The sequence below is a fragment of the Dromiciops gliroides genome, chromosome 1 (genome assembly GCF_019393635.1).
Source record: "Dromiciops gliroides isolate mDroGli1 chromosome 1, mDroGli1.pri, whole genome shotgun sequence".
Taxonomy (NCBI): domain Eukaryota; kingdom Metazoa; phylum Chordata; class Mammalia; order Microbiotheria; family Microbiotheriidae; genus Dromiciops; species Dromiciops gliroides.
In genome coordinates, this window is record NC_057861.1 from 678,773,034 (window position 1) to 678,798,350 (window position 25,317).

Below are 25,317 nucleotides of genomic sequence, written 5' to 3' on the forward strand. Positions count from 1 at the left end.
GTTGTGCATGTGATGGAGGCTCTCCAGGTGCGATGAGACCTGCCTCCTCCTAGCAGCTTCCACTCACCTAATGCCTTCTTTCCCACTTGCAGGCGCTAGATAAAATGGAGAAGGAATGGGTGTCTGTCCTGTTTAACGTGCTTCCGTACAAAGAAACAGAGACCTTTATTCTGAAGAGCCCTGATGAGGCTTCTCAGCTCCTTGATGACCACATAGTCATGACCCAGAGCATGTCTTTTTCACCATACAAGAAACCATTTGAGCATAGAATCAACACCTGGGAAACCAAGCTGAGACTAACCCAGGTAATGTTGAACTTCTCCCTACCTCCCACCTTCCTCCTCCTGCCTCTTCTTTTCATCATCTAGGTGGTACAGTGGCTAGAAAATGGACCTGTGACCCGGATAGACCTGAGTTCAAATCCAGCCTCAGACACTTAAATAGCTGTCTGAGCCTGGACAAGTAACTTGATTGCTGTCTGCCTACATAGATAACCTATATCAGATTGCATGCTGTCCTGGGGAGAGGGGAGGGAGGGAGAAAAATGTGAAACTAATAATCTTATAAAAACAATGTTGAAAATTATCTCTAGGGGCAGCTAGGTGGCGCAGTGGATAGAGCACCGGCCCTGGAGTCAGGAGTACCTGAGTTCAAATCTGGCCTCAGACACTTAACACTTACTAGCTGTGTGACCCTGGGCAAGTCACTTAACCCCAGTTGCCTCACCAAAAAAAAAAAAGAAAGAAAGAAAATTATCTCTACATGTAACTAGAAAATAATAAAATACTTTTATGATTAAAAAAATAATAGCACTACAGGAGATAATATTTATAAAATGCTTGGCATATAATAGGTGCTATCAAAAGAATGCTTCTTTCCTTCCTTCCTTCCTTGCTCCCTCTTTCCCTCCCTCCCTCCCTTCCTTCCTTCTTTCCATCTTTCCTTTTTCAGTGTGCTTCAATGAAAGCCAGTTTTCATTCCCAGATAATAATAATAGCAACTTATAATAGCACTTCAGAAATTATTATAAATTTAGCAATCATTAACATGTAAAGGTAGTGTTTGTCTAGTAGCTAGAGAGCCAGTCTCAAAGTCAGGAAGACCTTGGTTCAGGTTCCACCTCCATACTGGCTTGTGACTCTGGGCAAGTCACCTAACTTCTCTCAGCCTCAGTTTCCCCTTCTGTAAAATGAGGGGGGTCAGTTATAGACTTCTACTTCTAAATCTGTGATTATTTCTAAACTTTTTTGCTTTTGTCTATGTTTTTTCAATTTAATTTTTAATTTTATTGATGCCCTTTTTCACATTTCCAGCTAACCTCTCCTTCCCCACATTGAAGCCCTCCCTTGTAATGAATAAGTATAGTCAAGCAAAACAGATCAGTGCATTGGCCACAACTGAAAAGGGATGTCTCATCCTGTACATTTTTCTAAATTTTATGGTTGTTATTTACTTAGTCATGTCCTGTGCATATTGTCCTGATCCACCCATTTTTACTGCACATTGCTTTATTCTTCCCTGCTAGATTCCCTCCCACAGAAACTATTCTAACCCTGCTGTTTCCTCAAGCCCCACCCCCCACATCTCTTCATTTTCAAGAGAAGCCTCCTTCTTGCTTTACTGAGAAAGTCATTCAAAATGAGCTTCCTCTTCTCCAGTTACCTTCATCCTAAACCCCTTGAAATTACTGCCCACTCTCTCCTCCTTCTCCCAGTCTCTGACAAAAACAAATGCTTTATTTTTATCACGGGATCATAGACTTTAAAGACTATTATTTTACAAATGAAGAAACTGAGACCCAGGGAAAATAGGGATTTGCTCAAGGTCAGAGAGCATAAGTATCAGAGTGGGATTTGAACCCAGGTTTTCTGAGTTCAGAGCCCTCCTTTAGAGCAGCAAATTCTCCTATTTTGTTTCCTGTAATTTCTTCTGTTTTTGAATAGCTAAGAATTTCTCTCCACAATTGTGATAAATGTTATTTTTTTCTTATTTTTATGGAATATTTTTTTTAAAATGTTTGACCATTTAGAAATATACGGTAAACTGTATAATAATGAATTTAGAAAGTTTGGCTTTACCACTATTCTTAGTAGAAAAGCCTTGAATGTTTCTTGATCACATATAGTGGTAACTCTTAGTCTCAAATTAATAGTTATTACCATGTTAATAAAAATCCTTCTATTCCTTTAAAAAACCTTTTAAATCTAATGAGTGAGATATTTTATAAAAGGCCTTTTCTATATCTATTGATATGACAAAAATAATATTGCTTGTTTTTATTGATGTGAATTGTTTTACTGTGTTCATGATGTTAAACCATTCTTGCATTCTTGGTTTAAATTCTACTTGATCAATAAATAATTTGGATATTCTGTTTTATTCTCTTTCCCAGCACTTTATTTAATATTTTTGTATCATTGTTATTGGTATTAAATCAGAACCATATTTGCCTTGTTAAATAAGTTAGAAAGGATGGTCTCTATTTTTGAAAATAGCTTATATAGTTTAGGGATCATTTGTTCTTTTAATGCTTACTAACGTTTACTTGTGAATACATCTGGTCCCAGTTCCTTTTTATGTGGAAGTTTTTAAATGGTCTATTTTAATTCTTTCTTCTGAGTTTTGTTCATTCTGAGTTTGACATATAACCTGAATCCAAATATAGCAAGGATAAGAAAAAGAACCATAGGTCAACATCATTAACAACAATGCAAAAATATTAAATAAAATTCTGGGAAATAGAACATAGTGTCATATCAAAATGATCAATCAAGTAGAATTGATCAATATATTATACGTATGTTTTTATGTATGTATATCAGTACATATAAACATGCACATGCATATACACACATATACATACACATCTATACATGCACACATATGGGGGTGTGCTTACATCTAACGAGAGTACTTGATTTTTTTATTGGCACTAAGAAGTTTCCTTCAATAGTTATTTGAGTAGTCATATTTGGGTAAGCCACCAGATGGCACCAACATTAATCATTTCACTCTACCAATGAGACCTAGTAGCTCAATCCTCAGATCCTTTTGGACATATACACATCATCTGTATTGCCTAATTTTTCCTTTTTGTGCTTCAGCCCAGGGTTCTGATTAGGGATATTAATAATAATTCAGAAATCTCTCATGGCTTGGCCCCCATCCCAATGAAACTATCATCTTCTTCTCAATTTAATGTGACTTAAAAAGATTACACACTATCATATAAGTGATCATGTCTATAGTGTCTCATATAGATTATTGTGTGCTTTACTAATGTAGAATCCAAATGAACAAAGTACAGTGTTGGAGGCCTGGGGCAGCGTAGTTGTTCCTGATTAGAGCATTTCAGCCTCCCATCAACCATACTAGAGGCACCCAGATCAAATGATTCATCTTTAATTTTTGAATTTCTCTAACTGCAAATTCAACTTATTAATTCTCCTTTTTTTCTTGTTAGTATTCATTCTGGAATGTAAACATTGTTCAGGGATATAAATGTACTTCTGAGGCTGATTATCATATTATTTTGGGAGTGGTAGTGAAGTCTCTTACTGTTATTGATTTTCTATCTAATTCCTGGCTGGATTCCATACATTTTAATATATTGCATTTATAATGTTGTTTATTTTTATGTAATTTGTTACTATTTCAGTTTCATTTTCTTTAACTCAGGTGTTGCTCAACAAGTCGCTTTTTTGAGCTGAGCTTTATATATTTTTTGAGATTTATATTTAATATTTTATTTTCCCCACAATTACATGTTAAAACAATTTTTTAAAATTTGGTTTTTTAAAAGTTTTGAATTTCAAATTCTATCCCTCCCTTCCTCATTCCCTCTCCCCACCAAGATGGTAAACAATCAGATATAGGTTACACATGTGCAGTCATGTAGAACATTTCCATATTAGACATTTTGTACAAGAAGACGAATAAAAGAAAAAGAAAGTCACAAATAGCATGCTTTAATCTGTATTGAAACAATATCAGTTCTTTCTCTGAAGGCAGATAGTATGCTTCATTATTAGTCCTTTGGGATTGTTTTGGATCATTGTATTGCTAATAGCTAAGTCATTCACAGTTCTTTATCATACAATATTGCTGTTACTGTGTACAATGTTCTCCTGGTTCTGCTCACTTTACTTTGCATCAGTTCATGTAAGTCTTTCCAGGTTTTTCTGAAATCATCCCACTTGTTGTTTCTTGTAGTACAATAATATTCCATTACAATCACATACCACAGCTTGTTTAGCCATTCTCCAATTGATGGACATTCCTTTGATTTCTAATTCTTAGCCACCACAAAAAGAGCTGCTATAAATATTTTTATACAAATAGGACCTTTTCCCTTTTTTGGATATCTTTGGGATATAGATCTAGCAGTGATTATTGGATCAAAGGGTATGTGCAGCTTTATAGCCCTTTGCGTATAATTCCAAATTGCTCTCCAGAATAGTTGAATCAGTTCACAACTCCACCAACAATTCATTAGTGTCCCAGTTTTTCTGCATCCCCTCATGTCTGACTCTTTGTGACCCCTTTTGGGGTTTTCTTGTCAAAGATACAGGAGTGATTTGCTATCTTACAGATGAGGAAATTGAAGCAAAATAGGGTTAAGTGTCTTGCTTAGGGTCATATAGCTGATAAGTGTCTGAGGCCAGATTTGAACTCAGGAATTTCAATCTTCCTAACTCCAGGCCCAGCATTCTATCCACAGTGCCACCTAGGTGCTCTAAGTTCAGAATAAAAATAATTAATTCAAAAAACTCTGCGGGTTAGACTTGGAAAAGTGGACTATTCATCAAAGGTATATTTATATCCTGTTTTAAATGTGGTTTTATTATAAATTAAAGAATGTTTATTAAAACTTTGTGAATTCAATCATTTAAAATAAGGAACTACAGCAAATGGACATATTACATATTTTTTAAAAATTTAAGCTTTAAAAGAAATTATAAGGTTCATTGTATAAATTTTAAAATTAGGCTTATCTTTTACCATGCTCTGTTAATTCATTCATTTTGTCAAAAATAATATAATCGGGGCATCTAGGTGGCGCAGTGGATAAAGCACTGGCCCTGGATTCAGGAGGACGAGGACCTGAGTTCAAATCTGACCTCAGACACTTGACACTTACTAGCTGTGTGACCCTGGGCAAGTCACAACCCCAATTGCCTCACCAAAAACAACAACAACAACAGCAAACCCCACAACAAACAAAAATAATATAATCTTCCTTATTGTGTTAAAAAAAATCCTTTTCCAATGGGAAAGTAAACACAAACCACTAAACATAATTCAGATCTTTTTCTACTATTAACTGTATAAGTTTTGTGTTATTCACTTGTAAACAAAACAACACCATGGTTGTTTTTATTCCCCCTACAATGACTACATTTAGGTAGTAACTGATCACAGTTCTAAAATAGCTACTGAATATGCTTACTTGATAGTGTGGCCTTGGTTCTGTGTTCTTGTTATTTTACATGGGAAAAGGTCTTTTAAGGTTGGCCCTTCCTACTATAAATTTATATACATAAACAAGGTAGTAATTATATTGCTCTGTTTTGTGTCCCCTTTCAAACTTCTAAGGCTTTCCCTCCTGTATATTAAAACGAATTTATTTATCCATACACATTTTTTAAATGGTTAAATTTCTCACCTTAGTTAACAAAGCACCAACTATGTGCCAGGCATTATCCCAAGTTGCTAGAGATGCAAAGAAGGTGAAAGACAATCCTGCCCTCCAGTAGGTTACAGTCTAATGGGGAAGACCACAGGCAAACAGCTTATGTACAAACTATACGCAAGATAAATTGGATTAATCACCAGAAGGAAGGAACTAACATTTAGGGGGAACAAGAAAGATTTCTCATAGAGGATGGGGGTGGGGGAAGCAGTTTGACACGGTCATATGTGGCTGTACTTTAGAGTGATTCATTTGGTAGACTTGAGGCCTGGAGGCAACGCGGCAGCCTACTGCAGTAGAAAGCAATGAGGGCCTGCACAGGATAGTGGTGCTGTCCGAGGAGAGGAGGCATATACAGGAGATATCATGAAAGCAGAATGGACAGGACCTAGCCACTGATTGGATTTGGGGATGAGAGAGGGTGCAAGCCTGGGTGACTGGGGGAATAGTGTTGCCCTCGACAGTAATAAGGAAGTGTGGAAAAGGGGAAGATTTGTAGGAAAAGATCCTGAGTTCAGTTGGCTTTTTTGGGAAGCTGATTTGGGGACTAAGTCTACTTTCTCTTAATTCTAAGTATATAATATTCCAGTAGAGCTGCTAAGTGGTACAGAGGACAAATTACTGGGCCTGGAGGCAGGAAGACCTCAGTTCAAATCCAGCTTCAGACACTTACTAGCTGTGTGACCCTGGGCAAGTCACTTAATCTTATTTGCTTCAGTTTACTCATCCATAAAATGAGCAGGAGAAGGAAATGGCAAACCAGTCCAGTATCTTTGCCAAGAAAACCCCAAATGGGGTCACAGAGTCTGATGCAACTGAAAACAACAAAAATATTCTAGCAACTGTAATTTCTTATTTTGATAGAAAAATAATGTGCAAATCTTTTGCAATTTAAAAAAATGTTTTATTTAAAACTTAATAGTTAATATCAGTTTAACCAGAGCAGTAATTGTTTTAATTGCTTTTGATTTATAAAAGTTCATAACGTCTCTGAGTCTCCATTAGGATTTTTTGTTCATTCATTGTCATTCACTTTTTCTCTTATATTCCTCTATTGGAGTTTTGGACATACATTGCTTTTCTTCTTGACTGCTTATAAAATCATCTCCTTCTTCTTATACTTTTAAAGCTTGTCAGTGATGTACTTGAGGGAATTAGGGGTTCTATCCTTTTGGCATCCTGTGGATTCTATTGATTTGATATATAATCTTTGTTTTTCAATATTTCTGGTGAATCTCCTTATACAATTTCCTGAAATATAGTGGTAAGATTATTTTAGGCATCATAGTTTTGAGGAAATATCATAATTCTTGTATTTTCTCTCCTTGAACTGTACTCCAGATCCATCACTTTTTTTCTGTATATCTTTTTTTGGGGGGGGGTGAGGCAATTGGGGTTAAGTGACTTGCCCAGGGTCACACAGCTAGTAATTGTTAAGTGTCTGAAGCCTGATTTGTACTCAGGGCTGGTGCTCTATCCACTGCGCCACCTAGCTGCCCTTTTTCTATATAGCTTAAAAATCTGCTGGTAATTTAATATTCATATTCATTTTTCTGTTGTTTCTGCCATTCTGTTCTCCTGTAGAATAATTTTACTTTTCATTTAATGTAGGGGTTTTTTTGCTTATATCCTCCAAAGAGATTTCTAAACTGTCAAATTTTTTCAACATCATCTTGTTTTGAGATTCCTTAGTTAATAAATTCTTTTTTAAACAATTTACTTTGTGATATTTTTGCTGATTTCATTTCCTCTTTTAATTTTTTCAATGTGTTAATTTTTATTGTTTGTAGAAAAATTGAGTTTTGTGCTTTTTCAGAACATTTTCTCTCTGGTGTTTTGGCTTTGACTCCTTATAATTTATACTATTTTTTGGTTGTTTATCTCTTTGAGTGTTTTTTTTCCCCTCTTCTGAGAACAATTTCTTTTCAAGAGGGTTTTTTTGGCTTCTTTTTCTATTTCTTTTGTTACTTTTGATGGAAAGAAATGGATTCTCTTGTGACTTTTCACTTCTTCATCTTCCTAGAAATCTCCCTTTAATGATGATGCTTTATATGCATCATTTCATTGGCTCCTCACAAATGATCCTAAGAGGGAAGAGTTTTTCAGGTCTCTTCCATTTTTTTTTTTTTTTTTTGCAGGGCAATGAGGGTTAAGTGACTTGCCCAGGGTCACACAGATAGTAAGTGTCAAGTGTCTGAGGCCGGATTTGAACTCAGGTCCTCCTGAATCCAGGACCAGTGCTTTATCCACTGTGCCACCTAGCTGCCCCCCCCCCCCGCTTCCATTTTTAATACAATGTGCCTATCATCTTAAAAGGGCAGCTAAATGGTATAGTAGATAGAGTACTGGGCCTGGAGTCAGGAAGACTTCTTTTCCTGAGTTCAAATTTGGCCCCAGACACTTACTACCTGTGTGACCCTGGACAAGTCACTTAACCCTGTTTGCTTTAGTTTCCTCATCTGTAAAATGAACTAGAAGAGGAAATGGCAAACTATTCCATTATCTTTGCCAAGAAAACCCAAATGGGGTCACAGTTGGACATGACTGAAAAATGGCTGAAGAACAATGATAATAATGTCTTAAAATTATTATAGTTGAGGAAGCTGAGGGTTAAGAAGGAAAAGTGACTTGTCCAAGGTAACTTGGGAATACTTGGCTAGGAAGTGTCAGAGTTGGGTCTGAGACACATGTCATTTTGATTCTTCACTTCTGGGCTGATTAATGCAGTTTTCCATTCATCACTGTCGGGGAGGATTTTAAAATAACCTGAGATGCTCCTAAAAGTTCTCCTGCTCTGACAGTGGATGATTATCTCCTTTCCCCAGGAGGTACTTGAGGAGTGGCTCAATTGCCAGAGGTCTTGGTTGTACCTAGAGCCCATCTTCAGCTCCGAGGATATCAATCGACAGCTGCCCGTGGAGAGTAAACGCTATCAGACGATGGAGAGGCTCTGGAGGAAAATCATGAAGAATGCCAATGAGAACAGAGAGGTGGGTGTGGCTTGTAGGGTGCCGGGGTCACGGATTCTCATTTGGTCCCATGGGAGAGGCAGAACCCCATGGTGGGGAATGGGTGGGGGGACTCCCAGGAGGCACCTCTGCCCATAGAGTCCAAGAAGGCCTGGAACGAGAAGACATCTCAGAGGCCGTCTGCGACAACCTTCCCGAATGTGGAATAACAAAACCTGCCTTCTCCAAACAAGGTGGAGAGATGACTTTTTTTTTTTTTTTTTAGTGAGGCAATTGGGGCTAAGTGACTTGCCCAGGGTCACACAGCTAGTAAGTGTTAAGTGTCTGAGGCCGGATTTGAACTCAGGTACTCCTGACTCCAGGGCCGGTGCTCTATCCACTGCGCCATCTAGCTGCCCCGAGAGATGACTTTTGAAGGTCGTGGGTACTAGGTCCTCTATGATATGGCTAACTTTGTGAGCTCTAGGAGCGCAGACCCCGAGCCACTCCTGGTTGAACTTGGTATCTCTTAATAAGTTATTGAGGAGGAGCAGCTAGGTGGCGCAGTGGATAGAGCACTGGTCCTGGATTCAGCAGTACCTGGTTCAAATCCAGCCTCAGACCCTTGACACTTACTAGCTATGTGACCCTGGGCAAGTCACTTAACCCTCATTGCCCCGCCCCAAAATAAAAAGTTATTGAGGGGCAGCTAGGTGGCACAGTGGATAGAGCACCAGCCTTGGATTCAGGAGAACCTGAGTTCAAATCTGGCCTCAGACACTTAACACTTACTAGCTGTGTGACCCTGGGCAAGTCCCTTAACCCCAATTGCCTCACCAAAAAAAAAAAAAAAAAGTTACTGAATTCCTCTATCCCCTGCCTTCCACTCCAGGGTAGGAGCCATCTAGCTTTCCCTTGTGCCCCATGGTGGGCCTCTACCTTCTTCCTGGACTCTCATTTACTCAATAATTGAGCCCTTTTGCTACCGATTCTCCTTTCCTCTACCTCTCTGCTTTTCATGTGCCTGTGACCTTCAGGTGATTAATGTATGTGCTGATCAGAGGCTACTGGACAGCCTTCGAGACTGTAACAAGCTATTAGACCTGGTTCAGAAAGGCCTGAGCGAGTACCTGGAGACCAAGAGAGCGTCTTTCCCCAGGTAAGGCCATTTCCTTTTCTGCCGGCTTCATTGTGAGGAGAGAGCAACATTTGAAACAGGCCGAATCAGATTGACCGCTTTGCATATTCAGGCTTAGAAGATCAGCTAACTAGGGTTGAAATGACTGAAAGAAGGTCCTGGAGGTGGTTGTATAGTGTTGGCTGTTGCTTCTAACAGCCTGCGTGACCAGCATGGGGTACAGTGACACAGCTGTTCTGGGGCAGCCCATGATCTGGGGCAAAGAAAATAGGAGAAATCCTCTCTGAGGCCTGATTCCCTTCCCTTATGGTGCCTGGTCACCAAGGGCAAGTGGGTTTGAGGTAATTCAAAAGAAATCCTGGGGCAGCTAGGTGGCACAGTGGATAGAGCACCAGCCCTGGAGGCAGGAGGACCCGAGTTCAAATCCAGCCTCAAACACTTAACACTTACTAGCTGTGTGACCCTGGGCAAGTCACTTAACCCCAATTGCCTCACACCCAAAAAACAAAACAACAAACAAAAGAAATCCTTTGGGCATCTTAGATGTGAAGTTTGGGGTCAAATACACCTAAATGAACTCTTTAACAGAGAGTCAGAAAATTGGATGATTTTTTTAACTTCTATTTTTGCTGGAGTCCATCCCCTGCTTCTCAGAAAATCAGCCCTGGTGACCACTGGAACATTTTGGCCCTCCAAGGCCACAGGCTTCTAACAGGGTTTTTCCTAGAGACCAAAGGTCTAGGTGGGAACTTGAGGATCTGCATGACTGAGTGTTCACACCAAAGGAATGGAAGCTGCTGACCCTCTGTGACCTTCATTGTCTCTGCCTCTGCTTCTCCTTTTGCAGATTCTACTTCTTGTCTGATGATGAACTGCTGGAGATCCTGTCCCAGACGAAAGACCCCACCGCTGTGCAGCCTCATCTCCGGAAGTGCTTCGAGAACATTGCTCGGGTAATCAGGGCTGGGGTCTTTTTTAGGGCAGCCTGAAGCTTCCTATCTTTTATCACCCGAGAGCCTGGGAATGGGGGATAAGTCTATAGAGAAGAAAAGATAATAAACCCCCACACACATGTCCTTTATGTGGCAATGGGGGCAACAGAAGGGAACGGGTACAATTTGAACCAAAGAGACAGGAAGGAGCCCACCTTGGTATTTACAGAGTAAAGAGCCCTCTGGGCCTTTAGCACAGATGTATGGTACAGTACTGAGATCAAGGGAAAGCCTGGCAGGTATTAGTAGGGAGCAGGACCTTACCCCCTTTTCTATCTCTCTTTCTGTATGAAAAGAGAATCATAGGCCAGTCCCCGCTCTGCCACTCTCTAGTGCACGTTTCTCAGAAGGGATGCCTTCCCCCTCTCTGGGCCTGTTTCTCCATCTGTAAAATGAGGGTTTGGGATAAAGTGGGCCCTGAACACCCTCCAAGCCCCAACATTCTGTGGGTTTTTGATCCTGTGATCTGCCCATTTTTGGCTTTGAGACCAAAAAGGCCTGAGTGAGAAACTGGGAAGTGAAGGCCAAAGAAGCGGCCCCAGCCAGCATCTCCTGTGGCCAAGCTCTGGTGGTTCAATGGGCCCCAGGCCTTGCCTTAGCCAAAGAGAAGCCGGGAGCCTTAAGCGTGGGGTAAGCTGGCCTGTAGACCAGGTGCCCGGGGACAGGAGCAGGCACCATCCCTCCCCACCTTCTTTCTCCCCTTCCCGCCGCACCAGCTGCTTTTCCAGGAAGACCTACAGATCACCCACATGTACTCTGGAGAAGGCGAGGAGGTACAGCTCTCCTTCACCATCTACCCCACGGGCAACGTGGAAGACTGGCTCCTGGAGGTGGAACACAGCATGAAGGCCAGTGTGCGCGACTTCATCGAGCGGTCGATCCAGGCCTACCCGGAGGTGAGCCCCACCTGCCCCGCCGTTGCCAGCCAGGACACTGTCTCCCCATTCAGGGCTGTCTCCCTTTCCTTCTCTGCCTGGGCTGTGTATAGACCATGAAAGCATCCCTAGAGCTTTGATTGATGGAGCAAGTGGGTAGCAGTAGTGATGATGAGAAGAATGGCAATCATAATGAGGAGGAGAACTCCGACTTCTATAACCCTTTGCCATGCTCTTTTCCCCCAACGATCTCGTAAAGCAGGCAGGACGACCATTTTTATCCCCCGTCTTACAGCTGAGAAAACTTTCCTAGAGTAAAAAGCCTAAGAAGTGTCAGCACTGGGACCCAGACCCTGGTCTTCCCACTCCATGACCATGCCTTTACCACTGCTCCGGGATCTGAGAGGTTTCTCCAACATCTCCCTCAGGAATCCAGAACATTTTTTAAAAAGAAAATTCTAGAGGTTTCCAGATTGTTGGGAAGCTTGTATTTGGAGTGGGAAGACCTGGGACCAAATCCTGGCTTTGCCCTCTTACTTACTGCCTATATGACCCTGGGCAAGACCCCTCAATGGGCTGGGTCTCAGTGTCTGCATCTGTGGAAGGAGGGGAAGGGACAATCCTTTCCAGCTCTAAGTCAAGAACTGACCAGCTTGCCAAGGAGAAGCTCTGAGGATGAGCCTGTTTCTCATGAAGACGTGGCAGTCCGAGCCAAGTTGTCAATCATGCAGCGTTTGAAAGGAAGCATCCACTCAATGCCCAGGGGGTCTGATGGGGAGCAGGGCTGGCACAAAGCCATCATTCCTTGCATAGACAAAGCATGCTGTGTTTTCAGACTCCGAGGCCTGAATGGGTCTTGAACTGGCCGGGCCAGGTGACCATTGCTGGCTGTCAGACTTTTTGGACAAAGGAGGTATCAGAGGCGCTGGAGGCTGGGGACTTGGAGAGCCGGCTCTTCCCACAGCTTGCTGCTCAGGTAGGAGAGCGGCGGCCCTCTGGGGAAGGACCCTGGTTGTCCCCCACTGGCTGTCATTGTATGTATATTCATACCAGAAACACTGGACAAGGATCTGCCTGCCCTGTAATGATGGCTGCACCATGGCTCACTCTCCAAAAGCAAACAAGAGTAGCCATTCTGTCTATTGCCATCCAATTTAGCCACGTTTGTTGAGCTCCTCCTGTGTCCAAGACCCTGTCCTGGGCTACTGGTGACACAGAGATGACCATGATTGACAGACCTGTCCAGGGAGACCTTAGATCAAGAAGCCTCCACAGTGTCTGGCCCAGACTCGGTGCTTGCTAAAAGCTTGTTGCCATACACTGAGTTTTAAGAAAAGGACAACCCCTCATGTTTCTGAATGCGAGAGGAAGCTAGCCCCTCCAAAGCCTTTCCCTCCCATACATCGAGCGCCACCCCCATAAGAGAGTGCCACACTTCCTTCTAACCATCCTTCCTCAGCCATCCAAGATCGCAAGGATAAACTGCTGCAGTTCTTGGCAGGGATTTGGGGAATGCCAGGATGTGTTTACACACATAGTAATAGCACCAGCGGACCAAGGGCCCTGGATGCCTCCTACCCACCCACTTGTCCGTCTGTTGACTCCCAGTTTCTATCTTCTTGTGCTCCCAAGCCTACTTAGCTTGGATGCTCCAGAAATAGAGGTGGATGGGCAGCAGGGAGGTGGCTGGAGAACCTCATGGGTCTCTCCCTCCTCCCTCAGCTGCAGGATCTGGTGGCCCTTGTTCGAGGGAAGCTGTCTAGGATGCAGAGAGCTGTGCTGTCAGCGCTCATTGTGATTGAGGTCCACGCTAAGGATGTGGCTGCCAAACTGATAGACGAGAATGTGGTCAGCGTGAATGACTTTGAGTGGATCTCCCAGCTGAGGTCAGTGACCAACTTTCACAGCTTGACCAGCTCCTCTCTGTTGCCATGGTGACTTGAGCAGACAGAGAGAGCTGGCAGCAAACCTGCAAAGAGGCTGGATACAGGTGGGGAAGGGTGGACCAGAGGATCCAGGGTGTGACTGAAGGACTAGGTTAGGGGCTGGGCCAGGCATGAGATGGGGCTGGTGACCGAGCCAGATGTCATCAAGGGTCAGAGCCAGGGAGGCGGAAACCAAGAAACCAGGGACTGGTGGGCAGGACAGGATAGGGACTGTGCCAATTATTTCACTGATGAAATCACTCTACTAAAGCAGGGTGGCTCCTCCACTAAAACTTAGATGCCACTAGCACTGAGAGGTTTGTCCAGTCACACAGCCAGTATAGGTCTGAGGGGAGACTTGAACTCAGGTTCTCCTGGCCCTGCAGCCAATTCTCTACCCACAATGCTGTGCTGCTTCTCTGTTTAATTAAAAAAATAAAATCTCAAAAAAAATTTTAATTAAAAAAATCTCAACCTCCCCCCAAACCAACAAAACCTGAACCCCCCCAATTTAACCATATGATCCAAACCATTTCCAATAATGATACTTTAATCAACAATAAGGGTTTTCTTCTTTATCTTAAAGACCTTCACCTTTTCCCTTTTAGACATAGAAACACGTTTCACTTTTTGTTTAGTATATAAGGTTGTTCTTGGGATTCTACTTTCTATGCCCTGAGTCATTTTATTGAAATCCTGCCATATTTCTTTGTCTCCCTTCTATTTGATAATTTATAAGGGCAAATAGTTTTCCATTACATGGGTATGCCCAAAGTTGTTCAGTTATCCCTTGGCTGAAGCCTCTTCCATGCTAAGGTAGAAGCCAATCTCAGACATGGCTTTCAGCGTTGTTGTTCCCATGTCCAGAAGACTGTGCCATAGACCTACTGCAAACCCAGATAGCTTCTTCCTGTCTTAATTGTCCTTCGGGGCCAATCCCAACAGAGCTATTCAGTGTTTGGGGGACTGTATCGATCTCTTATTGGTGCAGTTTGGAGCCCCAGGACCCTCTGTATGGTAACAAAAAATGCTCAGGGTGGCCCTAGTGGACCAAAGCTAAAGTGTAAGCAGGAGGGACAGGAACAGAGGGGCAGGGGCTCCATCCCACGGAGCCTGACCTGGACTAGGGCTTCTGCAGTAGTGCTGCCCTCTCCCAGGAGGATCTTCACACCAGTGATTACTGGAGGAGTATTCTCAGAGAGAATAGGACCACACTCTGTACATCTCGAGTTCTGCCAGTTGCCCAGAAAAATGTTGTGATGCATATGACCCATAAGAATAATTGAGTCCTACTTTGCATAAAAATGGAGGCCATCTACCTTGTGGCACTTATCTCCTGGCCGCCAGCCCCAGCACACTGCTTGACCTGCACACCCCCAGAAGTCAGATGAGTGGGTGATGTTCTCAGCCTTGCTCCTTCCCCTGGGACAGCTGCTCTTCCCCCAAGAGGCCCTTTTCTTGCCCTGTGAATCTGAGCTCCGTTCTTTTTAACCTCCAGGTACTACTGGACCAAGAATGACTTGTACATCCGTGCAGTCAATGCCGAATTCATCTATGGCTATGAGTACCTGGGCAATAGCGGGCGCCTGGTGATTACCCCCCTCACTGACAGGTAAAGGAGGCAGCCCTGGTGCTGCGCCATCCTCCCTAGCCTGCCAGAGCTTCTGCTAGCTCTCACAAGCTTCACCTCATTTTGTGTAACAACTTGGCTTATAGAAAACCAGATGGAAGACCGAAGAGACCATCTGAGCCAAGCAGAGAGGGAAACCGAGGGCACTGACCCAAAAACAGAGCTGGAACTAGAGCCATGGTTCTGACTTCTACTCCAATGGTCTTCTTCTTGTTCTTTGTCCTTTGTTGGATTTAAGTGAGGGAGGGCTGTGCAGAATTACCCACCTCACTCTCTTCCTCCAAAAGCATCTTGGTCCAGTGGAAAGATGTACATCAGGATGGCTGGAGATGGCCCTGGATATTTGAGGTAATCAGAGTTAAGTGACTTGCCCAAGGTCACACACCTAGTAAATGTCAGGTGTCTGAGGCTAAATCTGAACTCCCGTCCTCCTGACTCCAGGGCTGGTGCTCTATTCACTGAGCCACCTAGCTGCTCTGGTGGTGCAGTGGATAGAACACTGGCCCTGAAGTTGGCAGGACCTGAGTGCAAATCTCACCTCAGACACTTACTAGCTGTGTGACCCTGGGAAAGTCACTTAACCTCAATTGCCTTAAAAACATCTGGGGCCATCTCCAGTCATCCTGATATGTATCTTGCCACTTGACACAGATAGCTCTAGAGAGTGAGGTTGGTGACCTTGCACAGCCCTCCCTCCCTTAAATGTAATTCAGTGCAAGTCATGACATCATCCCAGTGTCATGATCCTTTTCCAGAACGAAGGACAAACATCAACAACTAATGGCCTTATACTATGCTAAGGAACCAAATATAAATAATTTTTAAAAATCAGATCTTATTTTAAATATATAGGAAGATCATGCTGCCTAAAATCTGGGGAAAACTTAAAAAAAATAAAATGAAGGACCAAGTTTTTTGTTGTTGGGTTGTTGTTGTTTTTTTGCAGGGCAATGAGGGTGAAGTGACTTGCCCAGGGTCACACAGCTAGTAAGTGTCTGAGGCCAGATTTGAACTCAGGTCTTCCTGAATCCAGGGCCCTTTATCCACTATGCCACCTAGCTGTCCCCAGGACCAAGTTTTAAAAGCAGATAATCGCCACTCAATTCATTTCATGCTTATCTGGATCCACCTCTATTAGACTTGCTAAAAGCCAGCCCGTTGGCAACCTTTATCCTGTAGAGGCTTACACAAGGGATACTCCTGTCTGAGTTCCTCCGGGATCTAATGAAGCCCATGGCTAATAAGATCTGTGGCTTGGATTTAATTCTTTCTAGCTTGGGGAACAAAGCAGAACAGTTTCAGCTCAGGTTGAGGTCAGGAATTGCATGCACCAAGATAAAAATCAGAAACCCAGTCGATAACTCAATGGGCCGGAGGTAGTAATCAAAATCAGAAATCCACCACGGTGTTCATGAGAGAGTCTGGTGGCTGGTGAGGTCTAGGTTTGGAGCCTCAGGGGTTTGCTATCAGACACTGAGATAAGGGATCCAGTTAGACAAAGAATGATTTCATACTAGGTACTCAGGAACCCCACAGACGGGAGAGTTTTAATTCTCGCCACAGGATGCAGGCTGGACCTTGTTCTCTGACCTTGCCACCTTCACTGACGCCCATAAGTCTGTGGGGCAGTAGATGCTCTCCCTCCCAACTGGAGAGTCTATGATCCCAAGATTTTATGTGTCTTTTTTTCCCTGGGTCTCAGCTTCCCCTCCACCTGGTGGTGGAGTTGGGTCTCTGAGAACTCAACTAGTGTGGACTCTCTGTGGTTCTCTGATGTAGCTTTGCTGGTGCAGTAGCTAGGAATGGGCCAGGATAGAGGGTTCCTGGAAGAGGCCTTACCTCTGCAGGTGTGGGTCTTGAGGAGAAAGAATGATGGCTTGGAGTCCTAGAAGTAAAGAGTTGGCCCCTCTTTTTTTTTTTTTTTTGCGGGGCAATGGGGGTTAAGTGACTTGCCCAGGGTCACACAGCTAGTAAGTGTCAAGTGTCTGAGGCTGGATTTGAACTCAGGTCCTCCTGAATTCAGGGCTGGTACTTTATCCACTGCACCACCCAGCTGCCCCGAGTTGGCCCCTCTTAATGAGCTCCTCATTGCCTCTGAGTCTTGGCTCGCTCCTCCTAGCTGTGTGGCCATGGGTAAACTGTTTAACCTCTCTGAGAGATAATGCTTGTAGAATGGACGTACCCTGCTGGTTGTGAGAATCAGGTGAGAAAGGTGGACAACGTGCTCATCAGACCTCAGAGGTCTCTAGCTGTGTCAACTCTTCTCATTTCTCTCCTCCTTCTGTCATGTAGGTGTTACCTGACTTTGACCGGGGCCTTGCACCTCAAATTTGGGGGTGCTCCTGCTGGCCCAGCAGGGACCGGGAAGACAGAGACCACCAAGGACCTGGGGAAAGCCTTGGCCATCCAGACAGTGGTGTTCAACTGCTCTGACCAGCTTGACTTCATGGCTATGGGCAAGTTCTTCAAAGGTCTTGCCAGGTGAGGGTCCTGCTTCAGGGGAGGAGTGGGGGGCACAGCCACAGAGGATATCTGCCCCTGGGACCTGTCCCAGCCATGAGGAGCCAGAAATAGCAACCAGTGGAGGAGACATTGCAATAGGCAGAGGAAAGGGTAGCCTTTGGCTACAATCTCCTTCCTTACTCTGGGAGCTGCCCCTTGGAAGAAGGATTAAACTGTCCTGCTGGACCCAGTGGGTGGAGATTGTTAGTACTGTCCAGAAGTGAATGGGCTTCCGCGGGAGGAGTGTGTCCCTCCTGCCCGCAGGAGGTCTGATGACCTTTTGTTTAGAGGCGCTTGCGGGGGGACTCATTCAGACTTGAGAGGGGCTAGATGGCCTCTGGGATTTTTTCCAACTTGAGACTCTGAGATTCTGTCCTTTGGATCAACACCCCTGGCACCCAGGACGTATGTGTAAAAGATGGTGTGCCAGGTGATTTTTTTGAGGTCCTTGGGCCACTTGCTGTTGCCATGGCTGCAGAAAGCTTTCTCCAGCTGGTAGGACTAGAGGTGTCTGACCACATCCCCCGGTTCCTTCCCCTAGCACGTGAGAGTGTGTCTCTGAAACTGTGGTGGGCCATTGTTCAGGGTGGCTGGGCCTTCTCTCCATGGTGTCCCATAGTGGCCTTTAGTGTCCCAGGTTCTGTGCTCAGTGCCTTCAACACACTTACCGTCTAATGAGGAGGGAGGTGCAAAGCAGCAGAGGGTAGAATGGGATCAAGTACCAGATGGTTGTCTAGTAGTATTGGACCATAGGATGAGTGAAGGGAATTGGGAACCAGACTGTGGAGAGTCTGTTTGTAGATAAATAGGAGCCATGTGGAACATTGATGAGCAGGGCAATGACATGGTTAGATTTGCGTATCTTTTTATGCATCAGGAAACGGAGGTGGAGAAAGGCTAAATAAAGCTATGTACCCAGGGCTACATAGCTAGCATTTGAGATAGGATTTAAACTCAAGTTTTCTCGACTCCCAGCCCAGCACTCTATCCACTGCACCTACCTGCCCTTCACAAGGCTACCAAAGTAGTAGTCCAAATACACAAGCCTGGGGCAGCTAGGTGGCACAGCAGATAGAGTGACTTGGCTTTAGGAAGATCTGAGTTCAAATCCTGCCATAGACACTATCTATGTGACCCAGGCAAGTCACTTACCCCTGTTTTCTTCATCTGTAAAATGAGCTGGAGAAGCATCTTTGCCAGGAAAACCTCAAATGGGGTCATGGAAAAGTCAGACATGTCTGAAAGGACTGAACAATGAAACGTCTTGTGAAGGACAGGAGAGAGCAGAGAGACTAGTTAGGCCAGAACTCTAACCTTGCAGAGCCAGCTTGACTGTGACCTTGCCATCACTTCCTGTAAAGGACCCCAGATTGGCCCTACTGAGTTTAGAGGGGACCACAGTTGAAGGGCTTCCACTATGAGCCATGCCCATTGTAATGCGGAAATCGATGTGGGTTTGGGGTAAGGGTTCCTAGGAATTCCTCTTTAAAGAATTATACCCTCTAGCACACAAATCCATTAGAATAAAATAATAGTTTATTTAGGTGCTAGGGAAAGGAAACCAAGAGAGAAGTCCTTGGACTTCTTCTCATGGGGAAAAGGCATGACACAAAGGTGTGGTTCTCTGAGATACCTATCTCCTGGAGCAGGAGACAGGCAGATACTTCTATAGAGGACTGATGGTGGTCCAATGGAGTGATCATATGACTGTGGAAAGTTCTCTTACAGGCAGAGGACCATCCTCCACTGGTGGTGGCTGGGGGAAGCTGTGTGAGAAGCGGCTCTGATCTCTCAAGCCATCTCTGTTCTCCTCAAGCCACAAAGGCAGCAGCCAAACCTAATCTTATGTCCCTGAAGGGTGGGGGAGACTGGAATGAGAGGTGGTGGTCCTGGAGCTAATTCAGTCCAGATCTGGTGCTGCTTATCTCTTTAGGTGTGGCTGTCCTTTGGTTTAGTTTCTCAAGGAGAAGGTTCCTTGATTTCCCCCAGAAAACTTTTGAGGTACCCCAGGCCCATAACACCCATCCTCTCCCCACAAGCATGGAGGGAATGGCTATGTGCCAGTGGAGACAGGGAGGGTAGGACACCCAAGACTCGTTCCCTCAGTGAACACCTTTGAGTAGGTCGCTCCTTCCTCCTGCTGCCACCATCCCTCCACGGGAGCATTGGAAAACAGGGCCCAGAGTTGTTTGTCTGCTCTGGTTGGGGCCACAGGGAGGCTCCTGCTTCCCCGTCTTTGATTCTTAGTGGAGGGCTCTGCCTCCCTGCCACTCTCTTCCTGGCCTCACTCACCACCAATGTGAAGAGGGAGAGAGACAAGTGCTTAGGGTCCTGTCTGTGTGCAGGCAGAGATGCTGCTGGTAGAAGAGAGAGACAGGTGAGAGAAAAGAGTATTGGATTTCTCACCATCGGATATTTCCCATCCTGGGACCCCTGGACCAGGGGAAATGGCTTAACTAGCATCTAGTTAGCAAGAATAATTAGTTTAAAAAGGAGTTACCAGAAAGTGTGGTCTTTCCTTCCCAGCTCTTGCCAGTGTCCTAGGGTTCCCCCCTACCCCATTTCTCATTCTTGTTTCTTGCCTTCCGTTGTAAATATTTCTTATCAAAGCTCTGGCCAGAGAGAGACTTGATAAGGATCTGAGTTAGGGTCATGGCAGGATAAGTGGAGAGACAGAAAGAGATTGGGGTGAGGAAGACGGTGGGACTTGGCAGCCAACTTGTGATTGTGGGTAAGGGAGGGACTGCGAGGTGGTTGAGCCCAAGATAACTCTGAGGTTACAAAGCCAGGTGATGGAGAGGACAGTAGTACAATGCAAAGATCAAGGGAAGTTGGGAGACTTGAGCAGGCCCGGGGTGGGGGGGAGCACCCCTAAACTTAAAGATGGCCTTTGGAGAGGGAAGCCTTGTTGCAAAAAAGAAAGGGTGTGATTTTCTTTTATACTTAGAGACCTGGAATCAGACGCCTTGGCTGCTTCTCCAGGCTGGATAGTAGCAGCAGGTCTTTGGTATCCCAGGCTCCATAAATCAATAACAATTGCTTGAGCACCCACTATGTACGGACTGCTGGGTAGGCATTGTGGTGGGAGGCGTCGGGGCAGAAGGTTACAGTGTGTCTTCCGAGGAGACACATTGTCGTGCCCAGATCATTGTGGTCTGGGGGATGATAGACCTCCCCTTGTGCAGAATCAAAGTAGAATCACCCAGCTAAGAGGGAGGCCTCTCTCTGTTCAATGGGTCCTTCCAGGCTGAGCTGAGCCTCAGGTTGGGGCAGGGCACTGGGACTCTGGGTATTGATGCTGCCTTCTGACCAGGCCTCCTTTCTGCTTAGCTCCGGGGCTTGGGCTTGCTTTGATGAATTTAACCGAATTGATGTGGAGGTGCTGTCTGTGGTGGCTCAGCAGATCACAACCATTCAGAAAGCTCAGCAACAGAGAGTGAGTAGGGGTGAGGTGGGGAGAGCTGCAAGGCCCCGCTTGATTGGCATCTTAAGAGCTCTTGTCTTTGGGAGGATTTGGGAAACCTCTTTAATTATAAACACCTCAGTTCTCTATTCCCTGTGCCTGCACGCACATGAACGCACGCACGCACATGAACGCACGCACGCACATGAACGCACGCACATACACACACACACACACACACACACACACACTTACACACTCACGCACTCACTTCCCCAGTGAAAATGCCATTCCTTTTAAAAAATGGGAGTCTGGTTTATCAGCTCATTTGTTCATTCTGCAAACACTTTCTGAGAGCCTAATATGTCTTGTGTAGAGCCAGGGGTAGCGGGAGGAGCAGGAGCAGGAACTGGTTTTTAGACAGATTTCCTGTGGAAGGGGACTCCTGCATCTTGACACCAGTGGGTTTGGAGCGTCTGCATTAGCAAATAAGAAGCGTTTGAATTGACCAGTGAATCTGTGGATGTCTGAGCTCTTAGGAGGAAGCCATCCCACAGAAAGTGGGAGGATGGCTGATGTTAGGTCACTTGCCAGGCCACCGGGAAGGCCCCGTTCCCTCCCTGGGAGGCTAGCAGGACTTCTCTGGAGCTGCTCTAAGGGTTCCTTCTCCAGCAAGACTGAGTGTGGCCTTTTTGTAGGTTGATCGGTTCATGTTTGAAGGAGTTGAAATCCCACTCGTTCCCTCGTGTGCTGTGTTCATCACCATGAACCCAGGCTATGCTGGGCGCACTGAGTTACCTGACAACTTGAAGGTAAGTCCCATTTCAGCCAGAATGCTGGCCCCGCAAAGGCAGTGAGGGCTAGCAAACCTGGGCTCTAGGCCTTACTGTGCAATAAAGACTGTGGCCTTGGATGAGTGGCCCCTCCTCTGGATCTGTTTCCCCGTTTGTACAATGTAAGATCATGTCGATGATGATGGTGCTCTGGTTGGCCTCATGGGGCTTAAACAAGAAAATGGATGTGAATGTAATTTGAAAGGTTTATCATTACTCACCAAGTCAACCCTCCTGCTCAATTCTCTTCCTGATATGCTGTCTGTCCCTTTGGGTATGTATGGATTAAATTCAATGTGATTCCCTTCTACAAATATTTATTAAGCAAGATCTGTGCTGAACACAAAGACACAAAGAGAAGAATGAAACTCTCTACCCCCAAAGAGCCCATATTCCATATGGGGAATACGTTGTGTACTGAAGTAAGTAAGTACCAAGTTTATACAAAGCCATTTGTGGGAGGTGAGTGTGCCTTGAGCACACCTTTGAGCAGACTTTGCTGTGTGCTGGACTTTGAAGGAATCGAGGAATTCTACAGGACATAAGTGAGGAGAGGAGTGATTCCAGATGTGGGTACCCACATGGACATTGGGCCTGAGGCAGGAGATGCATTGTCTTGTACAGGGAACAGCTGTCATGGCAGTTTTTTGGTTATATTTATTTTTTTTTTTAAGTGAGGCAACTGGGGTTAAGTGACTCGCCCAGGGTCACACAACTAATGTCAAGTGTCTGAGGCCGGATTTGAACTCAGGTACTCCTGACTCCAGGGCTGGTACTCTATCCACTGTACCACCTAGCTGCCCCATGGCAATTTTTTTGGAATGGAAGTTATATGAAGGAGATTAGCATGAAATAAGCCTGGGATGGTTGGCAGAATCCAGATCATGGGGAACTCTCAATATTTGAGGCTGATGACTGTTATCTTACCCTAGAAGCATTAGGAACCTATTAAAGATTCTAGAGGTATGACCCTGGGCGAGTCACTTCACCCCGTTTGCCCCTGTTTCCTCATCTGTAAAATGAGCCGGAGAAGGAAATGGCAAACCACTTCAGTATCTTTGCCAAGAAAACCCCAAATGGACTCATGGAAGCATTATCACTGGGTGGGGGGCAGTCCTGCACAGGAAAGTCTGGGGTGGTGGCTGAGCCATGTTCTTGCGGTCACGTCACCACCTCCTCCTCAGTAAGCTCCAGTGGTATTATCTCCGTACTGTCTCCAGGTATGGCATCTAAAAGCTCTGCACACCCTGGCAGCTTCCTCACCTTCGGGTCTTCCTATACCTTGCTCCCCTCCATACACTCTCCACTGCAGCCATGCTGGCCTACTTGCATCTCCTCAAATACAACACTCCATCTCTTACCTCTGGGCCTCTGCCCTGCCTGTCTCTCGTGCCTGGCAGGCCCTGCCAGCCTTCCCTGCCTTCCTTCCAGACTCCACTCAAATGCCACCTTTGCCTCCTCCTTTAGAATGGGACCTTTGAGCTCAGGGACTGTTCTTGATGTTCTTTCTGTCCCCAGTGCTCAGGACAGTGCCCTCACATAGCAAGTACCTGATAAATGCTTGTGATCGGTTGGTTTGCTTGGGGTGCTGGAGAGGTAGCTTTAAGTGGCATGCCTCCCCATGGTTGGAATGGGCTTTGAGGAGTTACGCTGCAGGCCCAGGTGTAGAATAAGCTCCTTCCTGTGCTCGGGCCATGGACCTGCTGGATGAGATGGCGTAAAGAGGGGAGGTCAGCGACTGTGATCATGGGTCTCCTTCTTGTGCTCCCTCAGGCTCTCTTCCGGCCCGTGGCCATGATGGTGCCAGACTACACCATGATTGCCGAGATCTCTCTCTACTCCTTTGGGTTCAGTGATGCCAAAGTCCTGGCCAAGAAGATCACCACTACCTTCAAGCTATCATCGGAGCAGCTGAGCTCGCAAGTGAGGCCCACCTGCCCTCGCCCCAGTCTCACAGGAGCTCTGAAGGAAGCCAAGTAGAACCTGTGGCTGGGTCCAGTTTCATTCCTCAGGCCATAGCTGCCCTGTCCCAAAGAGGATGACACATACTCCAGGGACTAAGCTTTCTTCCTCCAGGAGGCCAGGCTAAGGGGGGATGCACAGCCATGGTTCAGAGAAGGCAATAGGATAGGGCACCAGGCAGACAAGTTAGGAATGAAAGACTATGCTGATTCCAGCCCTCAGAGGGGGGATAGCCCTTAGAGGGAGAGCCTGAGACTCTCTTCTAAAGTGGGTCTTCAGCAAAGTAGGGCTCAGTTAAAGGAGGTAGTAAAACGACTTGATTTCATATATAGGCAGTTAAGTTATAGGTACATAGTCTAGCTGCTCAATTCACTTTAAGTGAATTTGATTGCATTTAACCCAGTGATCAGACTTTGCTTGAATCCCAGTTGACCTGTCTTTGCCTGTTTCTTTTTTCCAATTTTTAAAAAATTGAAACTTGAAAAAAATCACATAATTTCCTGATATATTCCACTCCTCTCCTCTGCACTCCCTTCACACTGAACCCACCCTTGTAAGAAAAAAAATTAAACAATTCAACAAACATGACAAAGCAACCAAGTCTGACAGTGTATACAGTATTTTTTTGTTTATCATAAAAGCATTTTATTATTTTCCAGTTACATGTGGAGATAGTTCTCAACATTTGTTTCTGTAAGATTTCTAGTTCCAAATTTTTCTCCTTCCCTCCTCCCTCCCCAAGACAGCAAGAAATCTGATTTAGGTTATATATGTCCAGTCACCTTAAACATATTTCTGTGTATGCAGTTTTCTGCCCATGTAGTCCCTCAGAAAAGGTGTGTTTCATCCTCTTTTCCCTGGAACCAAGATTGCTTATTGCACTTACTCTGTCTAACTGCCTCTTAATTTTGTCTTCATTTATATAATTTTAGTCATTGGATATGATATTCTCTTGGTTCTCCTTTCTTCATTCTGTATCACTTCATTTGAGTCTTCCCATTTTCCTCTTAACTTTATATTTGTCATTTCTTTTTTTGTTTGTTTGTTTTATTTCTTTTTTTTTTCAGGGCAATGAGAGTTAAGTTACTTGCCCAGGGTCACACAGCTAGTATGTGTGTTGAGTGTCTGAGGCCAGATTTGAACTCAGGTCCTCCTGAATCCAGGGCTGGTGCTTTATCCACGGCGCCACTTAGCTGCCCCCTATATTTGTCATTTCTTACAGTGCAACAATATCCCAGCATATCCACAAACCAAAAACTGTTCAGCCCTTTCCCATCAACAGTTACCCACCTACTTTGTTTTTAGTTTTTTGCTACTGCAAAGTGTGGCTATGAATACATGTTTTATTTGAGACCTTTATTTTGGTCTTTGATTTCCTTGGGTTATATTCCCAGCAGTGATTCCAAATTGTTTTGAG

At 44.8% G+C, this 25,317-nt stretch overlaps 1 protein-coding gene across 1 annotated transcript in view; it reads left to right on the top strand.

Annotated features, from left to right (window-relative positions):
• Positions 1–25,317, top strand: part of DNAH1 (dynein axonemal heavy chain 1) — a 151,145-nt gene that overhangs the window by 54,729 nt on the left and 71,099 nt on the right. The window contains exons 21-32 of the mRNA XM_043965072.1: positions 93–305; positions 8,518–8,682; positions 9,678–9,799; positions 10,626–10,731; positions 11,487–11,666; positions 12,481–12,621; positions 13,368–13,531; positions 15,069–15,182; positions 17,493–17,681; positions 21,033–21,138; positions 21,804–21,917; positions 23,712–23,861. Of these exons, the coding sequence (XP_043821007.1) occupies positions 93–305; positions 8,518–8,682; positions 9,678–9,799; positions 10,626–10,731; positions 11,487–11,666; positions 12,481–12,621; positions 13,368–13,531; positions 15,069–15,182; positions 17,493–17,681; positions 21,033–21,138; positions 21,804–21,917; positions 23,712–23,861 (1,764 nt within the window). The remainder of the gene's footprint in view (positions 1–92; positions 306–8,517; positions 8,683–9,677; positions 9,800–10,625; positions 10,732–11,486; positions 11,667–12,480; positions 12,622–13,367; positions 13,532–15,068; positions 15,183–17,492; positions 17,682–21,032; positions 21,139–21,803; positions 21,918–23,711; positions 23,862–25,317) is intronic.